The sequence below is a fragment of the Terrapene carolina genome, unplaced genomic scaffold (genome assembly GCF_002925995.2).
Source record: "Terrapene carolina triunguis isolate 2854851 unplaced genomic scaffold, T_m_triunguis-2.0 Scaffold211, whole genome shotgun sequence".
Classification (NCBI taxonomy): domain Eukaryota; kingdom Metazoa; phylum Chordata; order Testudines; family Emydidae; genus Terrapene; species Terrapene triunguis.
The window spans coordinates 19444688-19465741 of NW_020664562.1; the positions used below are offsets into that span (position 1 = coordinate 19444688).

The 21054-nt window shown below is 39.4% G+C and overlaps 1 protein-coding gene across 2 annotated transcripts in view; it reads left to right on the forward strand.

The window, feature by feature from the left end:
- The window catches only part of LOC113407427 (phospholipid phosphatase-related protein type 5-like), a 54583-nt gene that overhangs the window by 28530 nt on the left and 4999 nt on the right, over positions 1–21054 (forward strand). For both annotated transcript variants that reach the window (XM_026655936.1, XM_026655935.1), the window contains exons 3-5: positions 1763–2013; positions 14337–14513; positions 17193–17312. In XM_026655936.1, coding sequence (XP_026511721.1) covers positions 1763–2013; positions 14337–14513; positions 17193–17312 — 548 coding nt within the window. The remainder of the gene's footprint in view (positions 1–1762; positions 2014–14336; positions 14514–17192; positions 17313–21054) is intronic.

Sequence of the window (21054 nt, forward strand, 5' to 3'; positions counted from 1 at the left end):
GGGTGAGGCCAAAGCCATGCATCTTCGTCACCTTCCTACCCATTTGGGGGCAGTGTACCCCCGGGGGACTGAGGGAGTCCTTCCGTGCAGAGCCACACAGGCACAATCCACCTTTTAATGATTTCTAGCAATCCAAAATAAATGATCATTGGTATGTAACAGTAACCATCTGGACTTACTGTCTCTGAAGTTAAGAGGTGCAAAGCCACCTCAAAAATAATTCTGGTTCTTCTAAGTTTTTCTGAGATGTCTAAAAAAAAACAAGTGATCGTTAGCCACACAGGTACTTCTGCAGCCCTCTCCTCCATAGTATCCAGGTTCCTCACAGTCATTAATACATTTATTGTCACAACACTCTGCCAGATAAGGAAGTAATATTATCCCCATTTGTACATGGGGAACTGAGACACAGAAAGGCTTAGATGACTTGTCTAGGAAATCTGTGGCTGGGCCAGATTCTGCCAAGTCTTAGGCTAGTGTTCTAATCACTAGATTGTCCTTCCCTCTAGTGCTAGCTACTGTTCCCAGCAGGAATGGTAAGAAACATGATGTGTACATCAAATAGTAGCAATTATCCTTTGAATAATCAGATAAATTTATTTCCACACTAATAAAACAATGCATATAAAAGGCTAATACTTCACTGATATGTGTTTCATGATAAATCCTTTGGCATAAATAATTTCTCATATATACATCTTTACCATGCTATGCTGATGTTTTGATAAACATGCCATGCACAGAAAGGTACCCAGTGCTAGACAGTTGAAGACGGCTTGTGTACAGCTATATTAAATAATTCATCACTTTAGCTAGTTTATACAGTTGAGGGAAAAAAGAGATGCTTGTCGAAAATATGTGTGGTTCCTAGTATGTCTTAAAGTTATTGATCCAGGCCAGACTTTCCTGGTTCTTGAGCTGGTGTGTTGGATGGAAAGCTGAAAGAGCCTGCCCATTGTCCCTTGCACTGCCGCCCATGGGCCAGACAAGTTGCAGTTCCCATGCTCCAAGTGCAAGTACCTCTAGTTACCCCAAAAAGTTAGAAAGAGGTAGAGCTAGCATCCTCTTCTCAACCGTAAGAGCTAGTGAAGCAGGCAGCCTGCAGAAGGAAAGAACATATTGCACCTTTCTAGAGGGTGGGGAGAGACTGAACTTCTCCAAGGCGCTGGGAGTTTCGGGCGCCTTCCAATGCCCCTGTGAGGCTGTGCAGGTATGGACCATCTCCAGCACAAGCCTGGAGCTTAATGCCACCATCTGACCCTTAATATCTGTGAGGTGCTTTGATGTCTTGTATGGCAGGACCTATTAAATGTATGGAACAGCTTCCATGTGAAGACAGATTAAAAAGACTGGAAATGTTCAGCTTGGAAAAGAAGTGACTGCGGGGTGGGTGGGGAAGATATGATAGAGGTCTATAAAATCATGAATGGTGTGGAGAAAGTGAATAAGGAAGTGTTATTTTCCCCTTCACATAACACATGGCTATTAACTTAGATGGTCAGGGATGCAACCCCATGCTCTGGGTGTCCCTAAGCCTATGACTTCCAGATGCTGGGATTGGATGATGGGATGGATCACTCAATAAATGCCCCGTTCTGTTCATTCCCTTTGAAACATCTGACAGGATACTGGTCTAGATGGACCATTGGTCTGACCCAATAGGGCCATTCTTATGTTCTTATGTATTATTAATATAATAATAAATAATAGAGCTACAATATAATGTACTGGAGTAGGAAATTAACTTTGTTTTCCTCTTTAGGAATCTATGCATTTGGACTGTTTGCTACAGATATCTTTGTAAATGCTGGACAAGTAGTAACAGGGAATCTTGCACCACATTTTCTTGCACTTTGTAAACCCAACTATACAGCACTTGGATGTCAACAGTTCACACAGTTCATCAGTGGTGCACATGCCTGTACTGGAAACCCAGATCTTATTATGAGAGCCAGAAAAACATTTCCATCCAAAGAAGCAGCTCTTAGTGTATATGCAGCTACGTATCTGACTGTAAGTACATCATACCATGTAATTTCATTGTACTTTGAGCATAGACTGTATATTAGCAATCTGAAATATTTTTATTACTTTTTGAATTTAAGATAATTATCAATAATAGGTCACATATCTGAGATTTTCCATCCACTAAAACTTAGATGTGAAATATTGTGTGAAAGTAATGAGGCTCCTTTGAAAATTTGAACCATTAGGCCAAATTCTGCTGTCAGTTACATGGATACAACTCTCACAGGCTCTAGAAGTAGGGAGATTATAAGGAAAACATTGAGGAGGAATTGGTTTTATGAAAAGGAAAATATATTTGTTTGTTTGTTTGTTTTAAAAAGGCAGTTCTGTCCATCCTTAAGTAATGGAATAGAACAGTGGTCAAAGAGAGAGCCCCACTGGGCAAAATTCTGCACTCCCGTTAGTGTAAATTGTGAGTAACTCCATTAAATTCAGTAGAGTTACTATGGATTTTTGTATGTGCATCTAATCTAGTGGTGTCCAGCCTGAGGACCAGACATCTTTTAGAAAGACAAAGCAGCCGTAGTCAATACTTTGGAGCAGATTTCCTGTCCCGTTCTTCTCTTTTTGTGCCACTCAGATGGTGGTGTGAAGGGAAGGCATCTGTAAATCCCCTGTTGGGGTTCAGGAGAAGCCAGGTGAGCCCTTACCTTGCTCTCTTGGCCAGGGAAGCAGGGAATCAAACAGCCAGAACTGTTCTTTCCTTCCTCTCCTGTGACATAACTGATGGCCAGCAGGGGAACTGCTGAGCATCTGTTGCAGGGCAGGGACAGGAGCTGCTCTGGGTAGACTTGGATCACACCAGAGCTGCTGCAGAGGCTGTAGAAGAAGTGGTGGGAGATAGTGAAGGAGGAAGTAGCAATGAGGCTGATTCAAACATTACAGTTTAAAAATCATAGAGTATAGCTCACAGAGCACATTTTCAATTCATAGCCAAATCCACATTTTTCTTCTTAATATAGTCACCTACAGGGCCTCACTTCAGAGCCTCTTGGTCTAATCTAAGCTCATAAAGTGACATCTGAGCACCAAGGCAAATGTATAGCTCTGTGGTCCTCACAGGCCTGAATAGATAATTTCATCATTAGGTAAACTATTGCCTTCAAATGGGATAGTCTTTGCTTTGGATATGTTTATTTTTTAAGCTTATTTATATTTAGAAAACCTTTGGTGAGCTGACAATTGATATTTGTCAATCGAATTCCTACTGGCAGGCATCTCTTTATGTCCACTGACCCCCCAGTGCACTTTGAGACATCGTTCCTAGAGTACCTTCTTGTGCTTCTAGAAACTGTGTTAAGGCCAACAAATTAGTGTTTCCAGCACTAAATGTAGCATTTACAAAAAGTTCCTTGAGTACACTAGGAACATTGATCAACATCACAACAAGGAGAGTGTTATCTGCAAATAAGTAGGGAAGCAAACAGTAAAACATCCATCTCAACTATAGGAAAGAGCAACACTCATGTTCAACAATCTCTCTTGCTTTGGGGACATACTTGAGGCATCATTTAATGCATTTAAACTTACTTCTATATCTGCTTCAAGCTATTTTACAAAATAGTTGTAATTTTACATTTTAATTGCTCCTATTTGTCTTATCCATCTGTAAAACTGTACCCATTATAACCATGAATCACAGTAACTAAAGAAAACCAGCTGTTACAACCACTGCAGAGCAAAAGAAAAAAAAAATAGTACTAATACATTTTTTTAAAAGCCAAACAATTCTAGACTAAGTTTCTTAAAAAAAAAATTGTCATGATTTTAAGGTCCAATATCTAGTGAATCGTCAGAGTGAAGTATAAAAGCTTTATTTCACATATCACTAATGTTTCCAACTTTCTAATTGTATAGATCATTTTGTTGTAGCCCTGACAGTTTGCAAACTCCCACTGGTCCAGACCTGAATAATGCAAGTCCTGGTCCTCAGACCTGTGTCATTTTCAATTCCTACTCTTATTTGATCTGAGAAAGAAGAAAACATTTTTATTGTAGGGTTTATTAAGAAGAAAAACTGGTGGCTGTGAGGGAAAACTGATTAACAAGATTGGAGTGCTTGAAGTATTTCTGGTGCAGTTGGTGTGCAAGTGTGCAGATGACAAGGTCAGAGAACTAAATAAATGGGGTTTATTTCATGTTTTCCAGGTCTCTCTCTAGCTTCAGAAATAAATGGCGTCCATGGGTCTCATGACTACATATGTCTTTGCATAGTATATATCAGTATAGTTAATTATACTACAGTGCTATAAAACAGTGACATGAATTGAATTCTGAATTATCTTATGGTGGATCATATGTATCCACTGAATGATCATGATGCAATTCACACCCTAAGTCATGACACAACATAGGGAGAAACTTATCCTTTTAATTATTTTTTAATTCATATTTCCTGCTGTCATCTTTCATTTTATAAAGCTTTATGGTGTGCATTGTTAAAGCTAGAAAGCCCAGTTTAGTACATATAAGGGTAAGAAGTGCAATGTCCTGGGATTTGGGATGGCTGTTCCTCATATTTATATATATCCACTTCTTGTCAGCTGATCTCCCATAGAGTTATTCACTGAGGAAGAGTTTTAATATGTGTCTGGGGCTCTATTAGAGCCTTGCTAGCAGGGGTAGTCAGAGGATGCACAGAATCAGCTATGTACATTACTCAACCAGGCTGACATGAGCGTTAGCATTACTGGAGTACTGAGCTGAACTCTTCCCTCTGCTTTCTGTTTGTTTCCAGAAGTATTGTTTGGGAATTCTTGCAGAATCCCAGTTATTGCTCCCTTTGCATTCCGGCCGGCTATGCACTAAATACACTTTAGGATATAAACAGGCAAGGAACTATTTCAGTGATTTCACCCTAAGAGCAGGTGGAGTAAACAAAGCAGGATCGGTGTGATTTTTACCAATGAGTGTGTTTAAACCTAAACTCAGGAACCCTACTTGTGCTATCTTCTATCTTGGTCTATCAACAAACATCTATGTCCCCTGTCACCTAGTATCTCAGCAGATTGGCTTGTTAACAATAGCTTCTTTTTTTGGCTAACTCCTTTGCAGTGTGTGTTTTTTGTTTTTTGTTTTGTTTTTGCACGTGGGTGGCTGCTATGGCAACTCTGACTTTCCCTCCTGCTGAAAGCACAGCCTTCTCAAACAATTTTATTTCTAACATTTGAACCTTTCTTTTACTAGGGACTTCTCCAGAAGGCCTTAGCAACTGAAATGTTGGACTATAGCAATGTGGTCTGATGGCTTCCCCGCCCTTCTCCAAACACAGACAATTGCAGTGATTCAAAACTTACTCTTTTCCTAGGGTTTTCCCCCCCACAACAAAACCCCAAAACAAAACTCAAAATGAAACAACACAAAATCCAATCCAAACCTTCTATCCAGGCTTGGCTACTCCTGGGCCTCCTCTTTGAAGATTGCTCAGCCCACAGACTAGATCCTCTTTTTCCAGAGAGTTACTCCCCATCCCTAATATCCAGGTATAGTATGAGTCACGTGCCTCAGTAGAACCTCAGAGTTACGAACTGACCGATCAACCACATATCTCATTTGGAACCAGAAGTACACAATCAGGCAGCAGAAGAGACTCCTCCCCCCGCCACACACACACACCAAAAAAAAGCTAATACAGCACTGTAGTGTGTTAAACATAAACTACTAAAAAAAAAAGAGAAAGCAGCATTTTTCTTCTGCATAGTGAAGTTTCAAAGCTGTAGTAAGTCAATGTTCAGTTGTAAACGTTTGAAAGAACAACCATAACATTTTGTTCAGAGTTACGAACACTTCAGAGTTATGAACAACTTCCATTCCTGAGGTGTTCGTAACCCTGAGGTTCTACTGTAAATCATCGGAACCCTTTCCCAACAGGATCAACCCTGCTAACACTGTGGGATGTGTCAGGTGACCATTGCCAGTCTGTTAAACAGAAGAAAATAATATCACCAGAATTTTGGCATGCAAACAAATAGCAAAACCTAGTAGAATTCGCTGAAACTTTGTCTGGTCTCATTAAGATGGGGGCATATTAAAGTACATCAGTTATGAAAAAACATAAATAAATGCATAACCGAACACATGAATAAGAAGTCATGAGTCTTTTGGGTAAAATTTCAAAACAGTATATTGGGATCTCTCCTAGACTATAATGAGTCTTGTGACTAACAACTGTCACTCTGCTTTGAAAATGTAGGGGCTGATCTTTGCAAGTTGCAACTTCGGAGAGATTTTAGTTCCACTTGTGAGATTTAAAATGTTTTGGATTTACACATCTGAAAAATATTCCGACCATCTTCGGTTTTGTTCTGTTTTTTTTTTTTAATTGCATTGGTGAAGGCCATTAGGCAAATGCAGTTTGAGATTACAGTGCAGTGACTCTGGCAATATCTAGAGTGTTAAGATCTCCTAGATCCCTTTCTAACTGGATCTAGACTGGATATGGTAAGGAATCATCTCAGGACATTTTATTTGACTTTGACAAAACTTTTTGATCCATTGATTCATTTGATACCATTGATTGTGAAGTGTTGACATGGCTGTGATCTAAGCAGGGATGAAATTTGGTGTAAAGTGGCTCCATTCTTTTCTCTGAAATTCTAATGTTGGACACTTGATGTTCTGTCCTGGGAGATTTTCATCATCCTTCCTGTTTAATGCATGTATAAGGCTGTGGGAGGAGACAGTGAGGCAGTTTGGGTTCTATTACCATCAATATGATGGTGACATTCACCTCAGTGTCTCTCTTATCAGATCCAGATGGTGCAGTCTCTCAGCTTTCCCTGTGTCTGCTTAATGGGGTCTGGATAATAGCTAGCTGTCTGAAGCTCAGTCCAGACAAGATGGAGCAATGGTGATAGGCTATGGGAAACATCTAGATGTGATGGTAGTATTGGTATTCACAGCACTGAGAGAGAGAGATGGGGCTGTCCATCTTTTGTTAGTAAGGTGTACAGCACAAGGGTCCTTTTGAATCTTTGGCTGCTCTTAGAAGACAAGTAGCAGCAGTATCCACAAATGGGATTTATGAAGATTAAAACCTTTCCTCTCTGATACTGATCTTGCCTCAGATATTAGATGCCTTTGTCACCTTCAGGCTGAATGATTTCAATGGTACTCTATCTGTGGTTGGGACTACACCTGAAGACCACTGGGAGTCTTCCTCTAATGCCCAATGTGGCTGCCAACTTATTACTGGTGTGTCTCACAATGAACAGGTGACACCTGTGCTCCATTGTCTGAATTAGCTTTCAGTTTGTTTTGGGTGGACTTCAAGATGTTAGTTTAGATCTATAAAGGCTGTGGTCCTGGCTCCATAACAGGCCACCTCTCTCCTTGTGTTATTCCCTACCTGTTGAGATCAGATGAGGTACACCAGCCCTCAGATTTACATGCCTCAAGTCTCATAGCAGAGCATTTTCTCTGAAGGCCCCACAACTCTGGAACTTGCTCTCCCCTTTGACACAAGAGCCTGACTTTGTGGGTATTTAAGGCATATTGGAAGGCACAACTTGCACAAATTTTTGTCTGAAGGGAGGACTGGATGAAGCTGAGGTGGTTCTTTGGAACTGTGATGTTAGAGTCCATGTTAATATTTGTTTATTTAATTAATGTATTTCAGTATTGCTTGTCGTCTTAGAGAAGTCTGAAAAGCACATTTTATAAATCTCATGACTCAGTAATTAAAAAATTGGAGACTAAACTGAGAATTAGTCATTTAGGAGTGCTATGTGTGTCAGAAAATCCGGAACCCTAAATCCAGTGGTTCTGAATAATTGATTAGCACAAGTTCTAGGAAATTTGACATTATTTTACTTAATGCCTTCCTCAGAAAAGTTCCTAGAACTCTCTCTATACTTGCACTCTGAGCATCCCTAAAGTGGACAAATAAGATTTCTAATAACACCTTATATTTGCAATGCTATGGAAGAAGTGTAGGTTTGAGTATGGTAACAGAGGAACTGAGGAATTTTCTGTAGGTCTTGCAACTCTTTTGTTTGCAGCAAGGCTCAGAAGATTGGAAATCAGACATCTTTTCTATTTGCCCCAAAGACACGGCCATGGAGTTACTCCAGGATTGAATTTGGCCCAATGATTATCGTGTAGACCAAGAAGTTGGAGACAGCTTCCAAAAGAATGTCAGAACAGGAATAGGGTTCCCTGAACCTGCAGTGTGGTGGTCATTAGTTCATTTACTTACCTACAAATCTTTGCATTCCTTTTTATTGTTTTCTTTTATCTGAGTATCCTGCTTCTTGCAAATTCAACCTGTATGGCGGTTGCATGTCCCACAAATGGTGCAGATATGACCACTTTTATCTGTACAGTCCAGGAGTTGCCTGTTTCTACACAGTATATTAAACAGTCATGGGCTCGACTGTGCTTTTGAACTCTGCCCAGGGTAAGTGACAGCACATTGATTCCCTTCCTTTTCACCCTTGCTTCATGGGGGCAGTAATTTCCCACTGGTCCCTACCAATGACTACCCTGCCCTGCACACCATTACTCGGCACCATCTGCTTCAGCATTGGAGGGAGTGCGGGGGGAGTAAGCAGGCAGACAGCGCATCCTTCCCCCGGCACACCTGGCCATAGGATCTGGGGAGGTCACTCAGGAATGTAAGAGTATGTGTACTTCTCCCCCTTAGGCTGTGCACCCTCACAGGGCTTGACTTACAGTCTAGGACCGTCTTAACTGTGAGGAGACTCCAAACCATGGGATGTCTTGATCCAGTGTGTGTGTGTGGAGGGTAAAGGAGAATAGGATGTAGTGTCATTGGAGGAAAAAGTCTAGAGAGAGCTCTTACTATAACCCTGCAGGTCATCTGTCCTGTATTTGACACATGGTTTATTTTTTATTCTTCATTTGTATGTTTCTAGATTGTTTCATTTACCCCATAATGTGTGTGTACAGGATATATAAAACCTGTATTTTGTTTCATATTGGGCAGAGTTGTCACACTCTTGGCTGGAAGCTTTCCTGTTAAAATCTTAACGTGTACAATATATATGGTCATTCTTCTCCTGGTTAGATCTTTAAAGACACAGCCCAAACAGAGGATTGCATTTAACAGTTTTCTTTGTATTGGGCATAACAATGAAGATGATGATGATCATTCTGACCTCTAGTGGCAGTAGCAATGAATTGCTGTATTGATGGTTACAACCAATTCTTAATTTTTGAAAATAACAAATGTGTAATATATTATGTTTGAAAAAAAATTATACAAAGTTCTTTCTAAAGAAAGATGCACATTAATCACAATTTGACTACAGAAAGGCATTATGGATTTATAAGAGGCAGATCTTCCTTCTATAACTTGCCAGAGTGTCTCAAAACCATTACAGTCCCATGAGACCAAGGGAAAAGTAACTAATATGCTATATTTAGGTTGTCACAAAACACTTGATAAGTTTTGACATAACCATTGGAAAATATAAGCATGCAAGGCAAAATAGCTTTTTTGGTAGAATCTTGATTAAAAACAAGGAGCCTAGTGGGATTTTCAGAAGTGCCTAGATACCTAAGGCCCATATCTTTAGGTGCCTACATACCTTTAAAAATCTGGTTCATAGAAAGTAAGTGGTTTTTTTTGTTTTTTTTTTTGGAGAGAGGTTACCAATATAATACACTATTGGCAGGTTCTGAAAATATAGGTATCAAAAGTACAATCTCCCATATAGCTTATGATGCCAGCATTTTGTTTCGATGTACTCAAAAGAAAATGAGTTAGCAAATATTTATTTTTGGAAACACTTGGCTCTAGATAGTTCTTTCAGTTTATGAAGCAGCTTTGGCAACCTGAATTCCAACACCTTGAAGACTGAAAGCAAAATGAGTGTTTTACTGAATGTCTAGTAAATGTTTGTCTACAAAATCACCATGACAAGTCACTTTCTTACTGACCCCATGCGCAAAGCAATTTCTTACCCCGACACAGCTAGATCCATGTTCGGGGAAAAAACAAGATTAGCAATAGCCAGAGTACTGCTGATCAGGATTTAACAAGGAACTGATGCAGCAAGAGAGAGAGAGAAGAGTGCGGTCTGTGATAGTTCTCTCGTGTATCATCTCAGGACACTTATCCTTGATATTACATGCATAATCTAATTTGTTTATTGGCCCTTTTGCTAAGCTGATTACTTTACAAAGTTTTGTTTTCTTTTTTATTTTCCCCACATTTTTGTCCTTGAAATAAATATTTTTTCAGTAAGTAACTTTATTCATCCAACATCGTTCAGCCTCACTAATGAGAGCACAGGTTTAATTCACTGAGCTGTTTTTCCTTTGTTGAGATGAATTTAATATTTATTAAAATTAACATTTGTATAAACCATAGCAAAATAATTCAGCATGTTTATTGTTTTGTTTAAATTATTTGTTTACTCTGTTTAATGCCACTTTGCTTCAGGACAAGGATACAGACTAACACGGCTACCCCCGATACAGGACAAGGAATAGAAAGCATATTTAATTATATTGTGTGTATGTGTGTGTATATATATATACACACACATACACACAATATAATATATATATATACTGCAAGGCTAATCTTTGAGTTAAATATCAGAATACATTCCTCCAAAACTGTGGGAAATCAATGTTAGAAACGGATGGGTGTGATTCCTAGTTTGTAATGTCTACAAAGAACATTGCAAATTTGAAATGCCCAATGGCAGAAGGGAGTGTCTAAAGACAGGTTCCTATTTCCCCTGATTCATTATCTGTAAAAGCAGCTGTGCCTGTGGTATAAAGACATGGTAAAAATGGTGACCATTCTGGCAAAACTCTCAAGTTACCATTGTGAAGAATGCCGGGGCATTACCATTTTGATTGTAGTTATCAGTGAACCCAGTAGTTGGAACTTATCGTTAGTTATCCAAGGAGGACAAGGACACTTATAGGTCCTGATCCTGCAGCGCTTTCTGACTCAGGCAACACTCCCATTTTGTTCAAGTGGGTGTTTTGCCTGACTAAGGAGCTCAGGAATGCAAAGTGCTGCTGAACACCTCCTACAAAGTGTTGAATCAAGAAGGGATTTAAGGGGCCTTGGCCTGCAACAGAATTGGCCCCTTAGATTGTAATGTTTTTGACACCTGAGTTAGAGTTAAGATTATCTTCTGGAGTGATGAGAATAGATCATAGACAATTGATATGCATCACCGTCACTTGCCTTTGGAAAAGTCATTTATTTAGTTGATATTTGCTTAGAAGTAGTCATTTTGACTTAATACCCCATGGTGCAGAGTTGAACCAGGGTAACCTGCTGCCAGCTTTCTTGTCAAATCTATCTAAACTGTTTGAATTCTTGTGATCCTGCTGTGCACTTAAGATATTGCTATATTTTCCCTGGTCTAAGCGTGAATGGAGACCTGTGTTACGTGGTGTGGATCACAGTGATTGCACAGTACTAAAATACCCAGTAGGTCTGGGGAACTGAAATAGAGGGTCACTGGGTAACCCAGACCACATTGTACTTGAAGTGGGTTTGGTGTTCAGTACCTGAAAAAATAGCTGACAAAAGACTGCTGGAAGTTTAAATCATTATTATCTCATCAATATTTGACTTCAGTACTGTAGCATACAGAGAAGTGAAGATAAAAGGAGATTAAGTGAAGGGAAAAACATGTTTTCTAAATGAGAAAGAGAGGAGGAATGGGGGTTGGAAATACAGCCTAAAATGCTTATTGCCATTAATAATAATTGTATATATAATGATTTCTTGCTGTACATCATATATTTTATGCTGGAGGTCAATGATGAGCAAGTTTAAGCAGTATGTAAAGTATGTTGTGTGTGTACTGCCATGATTTTAAGTTTCCTAATTTGGCTGTTGATTTTTTTTCTCTGTTATGTTTCTCCCTCTCATGTTCTAAGCAAAGTACTTGGCATTTATCATGTTCTGTCTATGGATCTATAGTGGCAAACACACATGTCCTTTGTGACTGATGATTTTTGTCTTTAGTGAGCACATCGTAGCTCTTGGTTTGAGGCTGGGATTCAAGATAATGGGAGTGGGGTTGTGCCTTTGGCACAGTCTGACTATTATCTCCTATGCTTAGAAGTCCTGGCTCACCATTGCTCCCATAAGGATAGAGCCATAAAATATCTTCTGACTGGATTATTGCAGTGCTGTATGATAGGCTACACCTGACAATCAGTTGGAAGCATCGGGTGGTACAGAATGAGGCTAGCCATTTGTTATTCATAGGAAATATAAAGCATCAGTTCTCCAGTTCTGCCTACCTATTTCCTTGTGTAAATCAAGGTTTTGGCTTTCATCCATGAAGCTCTATATGGCTTAGGTCTCTAGAAATGGTTGTTTATTTTATTTTTAATTCTACACAGGAAAAAAACCTTTTTGTCAAAAATGAAAAAGTTTTGTGGTTTAGAGTTTTTCAGATTTTAGACAAAAAGTCAAAATTTTCTGCAGAAAGCAAACACTTTTATTGAAAAAAATTGTTTTGTCGAAAACCCAATTTTCCAATGAATAGCATGGATAAAAATTTTTTGACCAGTCATAGAACCTACATTAAACAGCTGGGGGGAGGACTGGAAACAGGGCCTTCTCAGTGGAGAGCTTACAGCTCTGGAATTTACTTCTGTGGGTCTATTGGAGCCTGAAACCTTATATGTATCAGGATTGTAAGCAGTGTAGCTACACAGATGTAGTGTAGACATGTTGCACCCTCAGAAATCACTGCTTACACCACTGCAATGGTGACTGCACTAGGGGTTTACACTGATAATGTTATATAGAGATAACTAGGTGCTTGGAAGTGGAAATAGTTTAGGAAAATTTGGCATGCGAAGTTGCTGTTGAATACAAAAACTTCAGTTTCTAGGTCTATTCACCCAATGGTATTTACTGTCACTAATTGCCTTCAGTGTGCATCTGAGGAGTGCAGGTATGCCATCCAGCCAGGATTACAGAAATTTAGTCCTGGTCGTCGTCGTGGTATAATTCTCGATGTTATTGGTAAATCCCCGTGTACCGTCAGATTATGCAACAGACAAATGGACAAGTCTCCCTCTTTAAAGCTACTCACATGCAGGTGTGTGAGGGACAGGCAATTGCCTAGAGAGGTCAGGAGCTTTGCAGGACAAGCGTTTTCTCCTGTATTGGCAACACCAAGCATTCAAAAATCATGAGTCAGCTGCCCAAGAAGAAGCATGAGATTTAAAAATGATACATTTTGGATTCTTTTTTTCATTTGACTTCTGGTTTTTGAGCCTTTAAAGATTCATGTTTTCAAGATTGTTTCCACAATCATGCCATTATTTTTAATGGAGGTTGAGATTCTAGCATAATCCCATAACCCCACGAACACCAAGTATCACAAGACTTGCAATAAAATCACATGACTTGGCGACGCTGACTCCTAAGATGCCCAGGAGAATGGTTCTCTTCTGCATGCTTTGGAAGCTTCGCTAGAGTAAAGCTAGGGCTGGCTCTGGAGGTGGGACAGCCAGGTCCTCCTCAGATAGCATTGGAGCTCTGGAGATGTGAGTGACCTGTGAAATCCCTGAGCTCTTACCTGCTCAGCTTTAACTTTAACAACCCTGCAGCCAGTCTTCTCAACACCCAGGCCAGACTCTCAGGAGACCCTCTCTTCCTCCTCACCACTGCTATGCACAGAGCTTAGAGCTAGTTCATGCCAGTAGTTGGAAGGGGATTTCTTTGCTGTGCCAGGCCAAACTCTGAACAGCAGGTGTCTTGTGGGTACGATTTTGCACTTGTACTGGGCCTTGAATCATAATTCCTGAGGTTTTGCAACATATTGTATATCTAATATGCTGCATGGTATGGGAGGGGACCTTGAATATTGTTAAAATGCTGCCACCCTATTTCACAATATGAAATCTGAAGATTTTGCTATAACACTGCAAGACCAGGGTTTTGTTTGTTTGTTTGTTTGTTCGTTTTTAAAATAACTGGAGATTAGTATGTTTCCATTTAACTGTATTTTCAGAGTTAGCCACAAAAAAAGAGAGAGAGAGAGAATGTAAAGCAAAATACATAGGGAAACCAATAAGGAAAATGTACATTTGACAGCTATGTAAGATTTTTAATAGCCATAGCATGTGCCACTCTTATTTTTACTGCCTGTAATGCTGAATCCTGTGTAAAGAATGCACCCATCTAATCTCTGGGTAAAAAGAGAATGAAACTGGTATGTACTGCATAATGAGCCCTACTTTTTTTTTCTATACAAAAATCAAAGTATGCATAGTTGTCTTTTCCAACCAAATTACAAAGATTTCCCTTAGAGGTTATAGTCTTATGCTTCATTTTTTCTAATTTTCAGATGTATATTACCAACACAATAAAAGCCAGAGGAACAAGGCTTGCAAAACCTGTTCTGTGCTTAGGCTTAATATGTTTGGCATTTCTTACTGGTATCAACAGAGTAGCCGAGTATCGAAATCACTGGTCAGATGTGATAGCAGGATTTATAATTGGAATATCAATAGCAGTGTTTTTGGTAAGTGCATATATATGTGTGTGTGTGTGTGTGTGCGTGTTTGGATGTGGGTGAGAGAGAGACAAAAGGTAAAATCTTAGCCCCATTGAAGTCAATGGCAAAACTCTCCTCTACTTCATTGGGTCCCGGATTTCTTACCTTAGTGATGTTGCAGTTCAGGTGTCTGGTTTGTATATTGCATATAAAAAGATGCCCTTTTTCTTGTGGGACTGGATGCACCTATATTCTGACACCCAGATCCATGGCTTCAGTTCACGTGGGCAAATGTCTACATCACATTAAAGAATTCCATGTGTAAATTTATGCTGTTAATGGCAGTATTGGTGCCTTAGATTCTTTTACAGGAAACTAAAATGCCAGATTTCAAGGCGGGCCTCAGTTTTAATAAAATGCCAGTTTTCATAGATGCATAGATTTTAGAACAGAGGGCATAGAATTTCATACCATAGTTCATACATCAAGCCCATAACTTGTTGAGCGAGGGCATTTCTTTTAGAATGACATCCAATCTTGATTTTCACTATGGAGTATTAAAGTGCCATATTAGCATTATCAATCAGTTGCTCTTCATGGCAAAATGAAACAAAACAACAACCTGGTAAATTTATTTTGTATTCATTTATATTTAATTGAAAATTATGTGGTTTACCAGAATAAAAGACTTAATTTAGTTTTAAATCCTATAGAAGCCGACAAAGAGTGATTTAATGTATCATTTTCTGTCATTGCAAGTCTAGCCATTAGTGATGCTGCAATTGGTATCTGGTTTGTATATTCCATATAAAAAGGTGCCCTTTCTCTTTTGGAGAGATTTTTGGAATTGGATGCAACTTTATTATGGTACCCAGATCTCCATTCTCAGTTCATGTGGACAAATGTCCATATCACAAAACCACCACCACTCTAACACTTGTATTGACAATCTCAATAGAGAATTGAAGTTTGTGAAAGGGCACAGATGCTGATCTACACTCAAATTCCCTATAGGTCTGTCTCTCTGACACCTTTCACTAATACTAAATTCACCCTCTCAAAAGTTTATATATTTTTTCCCCTAAGAAACACTTTGGATGTAATCCTTGGGTCTGACCAAGCTACACTGGGCTCAGAACCCAAGGAGTGTAAAGCCATCACCCCACCTTCAACATTACTGATCCTGGAGATACATTTGAGAGCAGCCTTAGGGCTTCTCTAAATTATGCTCCCCCTCCCCACCAACCCTTTCAGGGGTGGTCCTGTTGGCTCAGGATCAAGGGAGGGAGTGTAAGACACTTGGCCACATACACCTCCTACCCCAGAGAGTCAGGACTAGGTGGCTTTGAGCTATCACATGGGAAATACTCTAAGAGAAGTCCTCACCTGCCTTTTAAGCTAGCTCTCTATTCTGCTAGCACCACTGCAGCTCCACAAGGGAACATGTACTTGTTTCAGCATGAGTCCTTATAAAACTGGTAGAGACATTAGATTTAATTAAATTTTGGAGAAGGTTCAGTGGTAAAACCCCCAGCGCTACAATGACGTCTTAGAAGAAACAATCAAAAATTGTGCTGTTTAAATGTTTGATTATTCATTAGCTGTTTCTGCGGAAGGGAAAACAAGCTGTACAAACTTGTGTGAATATCATTTTTATATTCAGACATTAATTGTAGAAATCCCTCCATTTGATTAAGTATTTATTTAAACAAATAAATTACACTCTACAATAAACGTGAAAAAAGTGCATTATGTATTAGTTAGCTATTGGAAAGAGAATATAAATAAATTTTTATCAAGACATTTAATTTATACTCTGCTAACTGCAGGAACAATTGTTTAACATTTTGAAAAATGTCTTTCAAAGTAGTCAATTGTCACTAAAATCAATTTCCACTCTGCACAAGTCCAGCAATCCATTTTGAAAAGCCAAGTGAGTGAACAAGTTGAGAACATGCTATACAAGCAATTAATAAAATAAAACAACGGATTTTTATAATCATTTCTAGAGGAAGTGTTTGTGAATGCTCATGTTGGTGTCAGGATAGTACCAAATGATTAGCATTTAAATTATACTGTGTTAGAAGCACTATCATGGACTTCAATATTTGCTAATCTTTATAGGAGTTCAGTGTTATTGCTGTACTTTTTGTGCATTTTTTGATAAAACTTAATTTGAACATCTACTTAGTTTGAGATTAAAATAACTATAATTGGCCATTTATTATTCCACATCAGCAACAGATTTTCTTTTAGGAAGATCGCTTGTACTATGATAATGCATGTAACCATACTGTTTAAAATTATATCATCTTGAAATACTAAAGACTTTTTGTCAACATAAATTTGACTAACACACTCACATGATTCTTTCAGTCAATCTAGTTAATTTAGTCACATTTATAATGTTTTCTTTGCTAGAATTACTATGCCATTGCTTCTGGTGATAGTGGGTCCACTGCTGAACATTTTACCAAAGTAGAAAAGTCATTGAACTCAGGATAGTTTAAAAATAATTAGTATTTAGAAGGTTAGATACAGTAAGACAAACTGGGTATCTTTATTTTATTTCATTGATATTTCTGTTCTCCTACAGTAATCTCTTACTAAAGTCAGTAGGAGTTTTGCCTGAGTAAGGAGTTCAGGGTCAGGCTCAAATAAGTAAAATGCTTGTTCATTATTCTAACTACCTTCTGACCTTTTTAGGTTGTATGTGTGGTAAATAATTTTAGAGGAAGACAACCAGAACATGAAAATTCTCATATGGATAATCTGGCCCAGATGCCAATGATCAGCATCCCACGAGTAGAAAGTCCTTTAGAAAAGGTAACGTCCGTCCAGATGATTTCATTTTAAATACCGAAATGTGATGGTGATTTTGCTAACTTTTCTGGATTGACTGAACATTGATGCTTGTATCCTGTATCCCAAACTGCCTCAATAGAGTGGTAGGCAGGAAATGCTACATTTAAGGAGTGTTTACGTTTTGGAAGCAGGGAAAAGAACATCTTATGACACACATGAGGCTTCCCCTGTGAGACCATTCTAGCAATTGTGTTTCAGGAATGATGCGAAGTCGGCCAACCCCTAGACTGGATTATGGCAATGTGCCCTTCTCACAGCCATGCCTAGTGATGCCGCAGACACATCAGGTCATGTACAATGTGACTGTGAAACACCCTGGAGTAAATGGGCAAAAGGGGGAGCACGTGCTACTTGCATCTACCATTTATTCCCTTTATGGTTTGGTTACGTTGGAAACCAATCCACTTCTCATGTTCCATCTCACCAGTTCAGGTCAACTGGGTGTTGAATTAACATCCCACAGATTTAGGGCTGAGTGCTGGTGTTAGGATGCTGACAGTGAAGAACTTTGAGGTGAGGAGATTTGAGGGTGAAGATTTCAGTGACTTCCTTAACAATGTTAAAGTGAATTCTTTAATTGACACTGACACTGAGTATTCAGGCTGAGAGTGGGTGGAACATGGAGCAGTTGGAGTAATGAAATCTGTGACCCAAGCCCCAGGTTACGTGTAGGGTTGTTATGCAGCTGCTCCAAGCCAGCTGCATAGAGTACTGGGGCTACTTATATACATAAAAGCACAAGTTTAAGTGGGGTCAGTGCAGTGACCGTTTCTGTGACGTGTAGGAGTGCACAGCTGCCCTGTGCAGCTGTTCAACCAGTGGATCCCTGTGTAGGGCTGAAAAGGTGCAGGGGGTGTAGCGCTGGTCTTGTATACTCTGACAACTTTCACCCCACGTACAGAACTCCCATTCAAGTAAGTGAAAGTTTGGGGTATGTTAATTTTGCAGAGCAGGTTCAATAATATATTTGCTTCAGTAAGGACTGTAGGATTAGGTCTAACTCCTGAATGAGAGTGATGATAATGGAGGATAAAATGGTTCATACACCAGTGGCACAGTAACTGGAGAAAAGCTGTGGTCTCTTGCCAAAACAAATAAGATTTTAGATGAGCACGTACTAGTGACAGGATCCTTGGGTAAATCAGAATGCTTGGCATGAATAACTATTGCACCCTATTTAAAATTCATGTTATCTTGCTGAACTAAAAAATTTGCTTTTGCAAAGATGCTGTTCTGTTATATAAATGTTAGGTATGGCTATGCCAGAACAATTTTGTTAGCGAGCGGGCATTGAAACAGATAACATAACTAAGGAACGACAATACTTCAGACATTTTTACCTAAAGGAAAGTTTGAACTACTAATGCAAATTTTAAAGTAAATCTAATTTTTATAATGAGCTTTTCTGACATTACTTGTTAAAATCTTTTCTCTTCTCCTTTGAAGACAGTAAACAACTTCATATCCTGCAGGACACTAAAACAAAGATTTCATTGGAGTTCACTTTAGTACAAATTAGTATTAATGTACTTCTTTGTATTAAGCATAAAAAGTGCATTTTTTAATCAATTCACATCACATGCCCATCATTTGAGAATGGGATTCCCCCTTCTCCCCCCCCCCCCCCCCAAGGATTGCTGCTTGAGACCCTAGCTTCTGGTTCATTTCCTTGGAAGAGAAAGCAGGTATCTTTTCAGAATTATCTAATATGCCTTTTATAACCACATTGTCTGTCAGTTGTGTTGAGTTTTTGTTATAAGGAGGTCACAGGCTCATTTGCTTTGACAAGCATTTAGTTGATGAATATATACCTTCAAAATAATCCATTCAGTAAATTCTCTATAAGGTGTCAAAACAAAACAAGATGTTAGCTGGCCTGGAACAGACTGTGTTAGTAAAAGAAACATCCCTTATTTTTGTGCTGTGCTCTCCTAGGCTAAAAGCCAGTGAGGCAGGGAAGGAGCCATCATCGGTCACACATTTTGACTCTGCACAGAGCTGACCTATTCATCAGAAATCCAGTCAGGCCACTGAAACCTCTCTCTCTTGCCTGTTCTGGGGTGAAGATTTCATGGAAGCTAGTGTTTTCTTCCTCGTTGTCCCTCTTCCATCTCATCCAATAATATCTGTCTGAGGCTTACTTCAGGCAAGATTGATGTGATGATGGTGGATTGGGTGAAACCACTGGATGAGTTTGCGAGCGTAATATCTTCATCCTGGCTGAGAGAATGTGTCCACCATTTGTGAGTGGTTTGGGACCCTGCAACATGAGAGACTGCCTCTCTCTCCAACTCATATTCCATCAGCTGAGATCAGTGGTGCATTCTCAGGTTGGGGGATAGCAGCAGGTGTTTTCCATGAGAGTTCTCAGCACTGTAATTCATTTCCCTCCTGGCTCAGCCCAAGCCCAGGGTTTGCTGCAAAGCCCACCTTGTCTTTCAGACTCTTAGGCATGTTAGGGGTCCCGAGGTAGAGAGGTGAAAACTGAAGGATGATTTAAGCAGTGGGAAAAGCATCTTTCTTTTTTCAGAAAATAAGTTAACTGGAAGATTTATAATTGGAAAATAAAGTCTTGTATTGAATTTTTTTAAATTTTCAGTGGTGTGATTTAAATTTTTGCAGCAACCTACAGTTCTGGATAGGATCCAGAGAAACAGTCAAATAGTAATTCATAATTAATAATAAATAGTAGAGAGATGTGTAAAATTAATCTAATTTATGGCTAGATTAGTTCAAACCCCAATCTCTTGCTAGATGCTTTTATTATCAACTCATTTTTTGTTTTCTAGCTAACCTCTTATAATATGGTCTTCTCTGGAGACAAAGGCAAGCTTGAAAGCTGGCATGCATGATGCTTTTTCCTTCCCTCACCTGTTGATAAGCATATACCAAATTAGACTATCCTAAATCTCAATCCTGACTTTGCGTGTATTGGAATATTGGAGTCTCTCTTTTCCTTATTATCAGTTTACATGCTGCTGTAGCAGTAGTCAGGATAACTTAATGACAGCAAATCACTACTGTGCATGACTTAAACTCTGACAGGATCATGTTGCCATGGACCAAGGCAGTGCTGGGGAGAAACATTTCAATGGTTCTGTTTCTCTTTAATAAAGAAAAAGAACTAAAATGGAGCCATTCTCTTGCTTAAAACTGACTTCATTTGTTGCCCCAGCGGAAGGGGTGTTTGCTCATCCATCCTAAAATAATATATTCATCTCTTCCCATAAACAAAGAAAATATACTGTCACTTCCTATGCCTGGAAACTCCCCGATGTTCTGCTACCAGGCTCAATACCTATATCTGTGATGCAATACTCTTCACATAAGGCTAGATGGCACCCAGCACATTCCTGGGTGGCCAATGGAGGTGAGCGCACAGATCCTTCTCCACTGCAACCACTTGTGCTAGGACCAATACGGTTCCAGCCCATGCACTCTCGTGACCCCAGCGAATGCTCTCTGTTGGCATCACCATGGGCACCAAAAGGGGAATGGGAGAAAGGAGAGCCATATCTCTGCCACTCCCCACAGCAGAGATGGCCAGCTGCACAGGGGAGCTTATATTGCTCCCTTGTATGACTTAATAATGAGCAACCTTCCTTGTGCGTGTGCCTATTGGAGACATTATTCACTTACTTAGAATTTTTCTTAGCAAGCTGAATTGAGCCTAATGCCACCTAATGGCAAGGAATGGTTATTA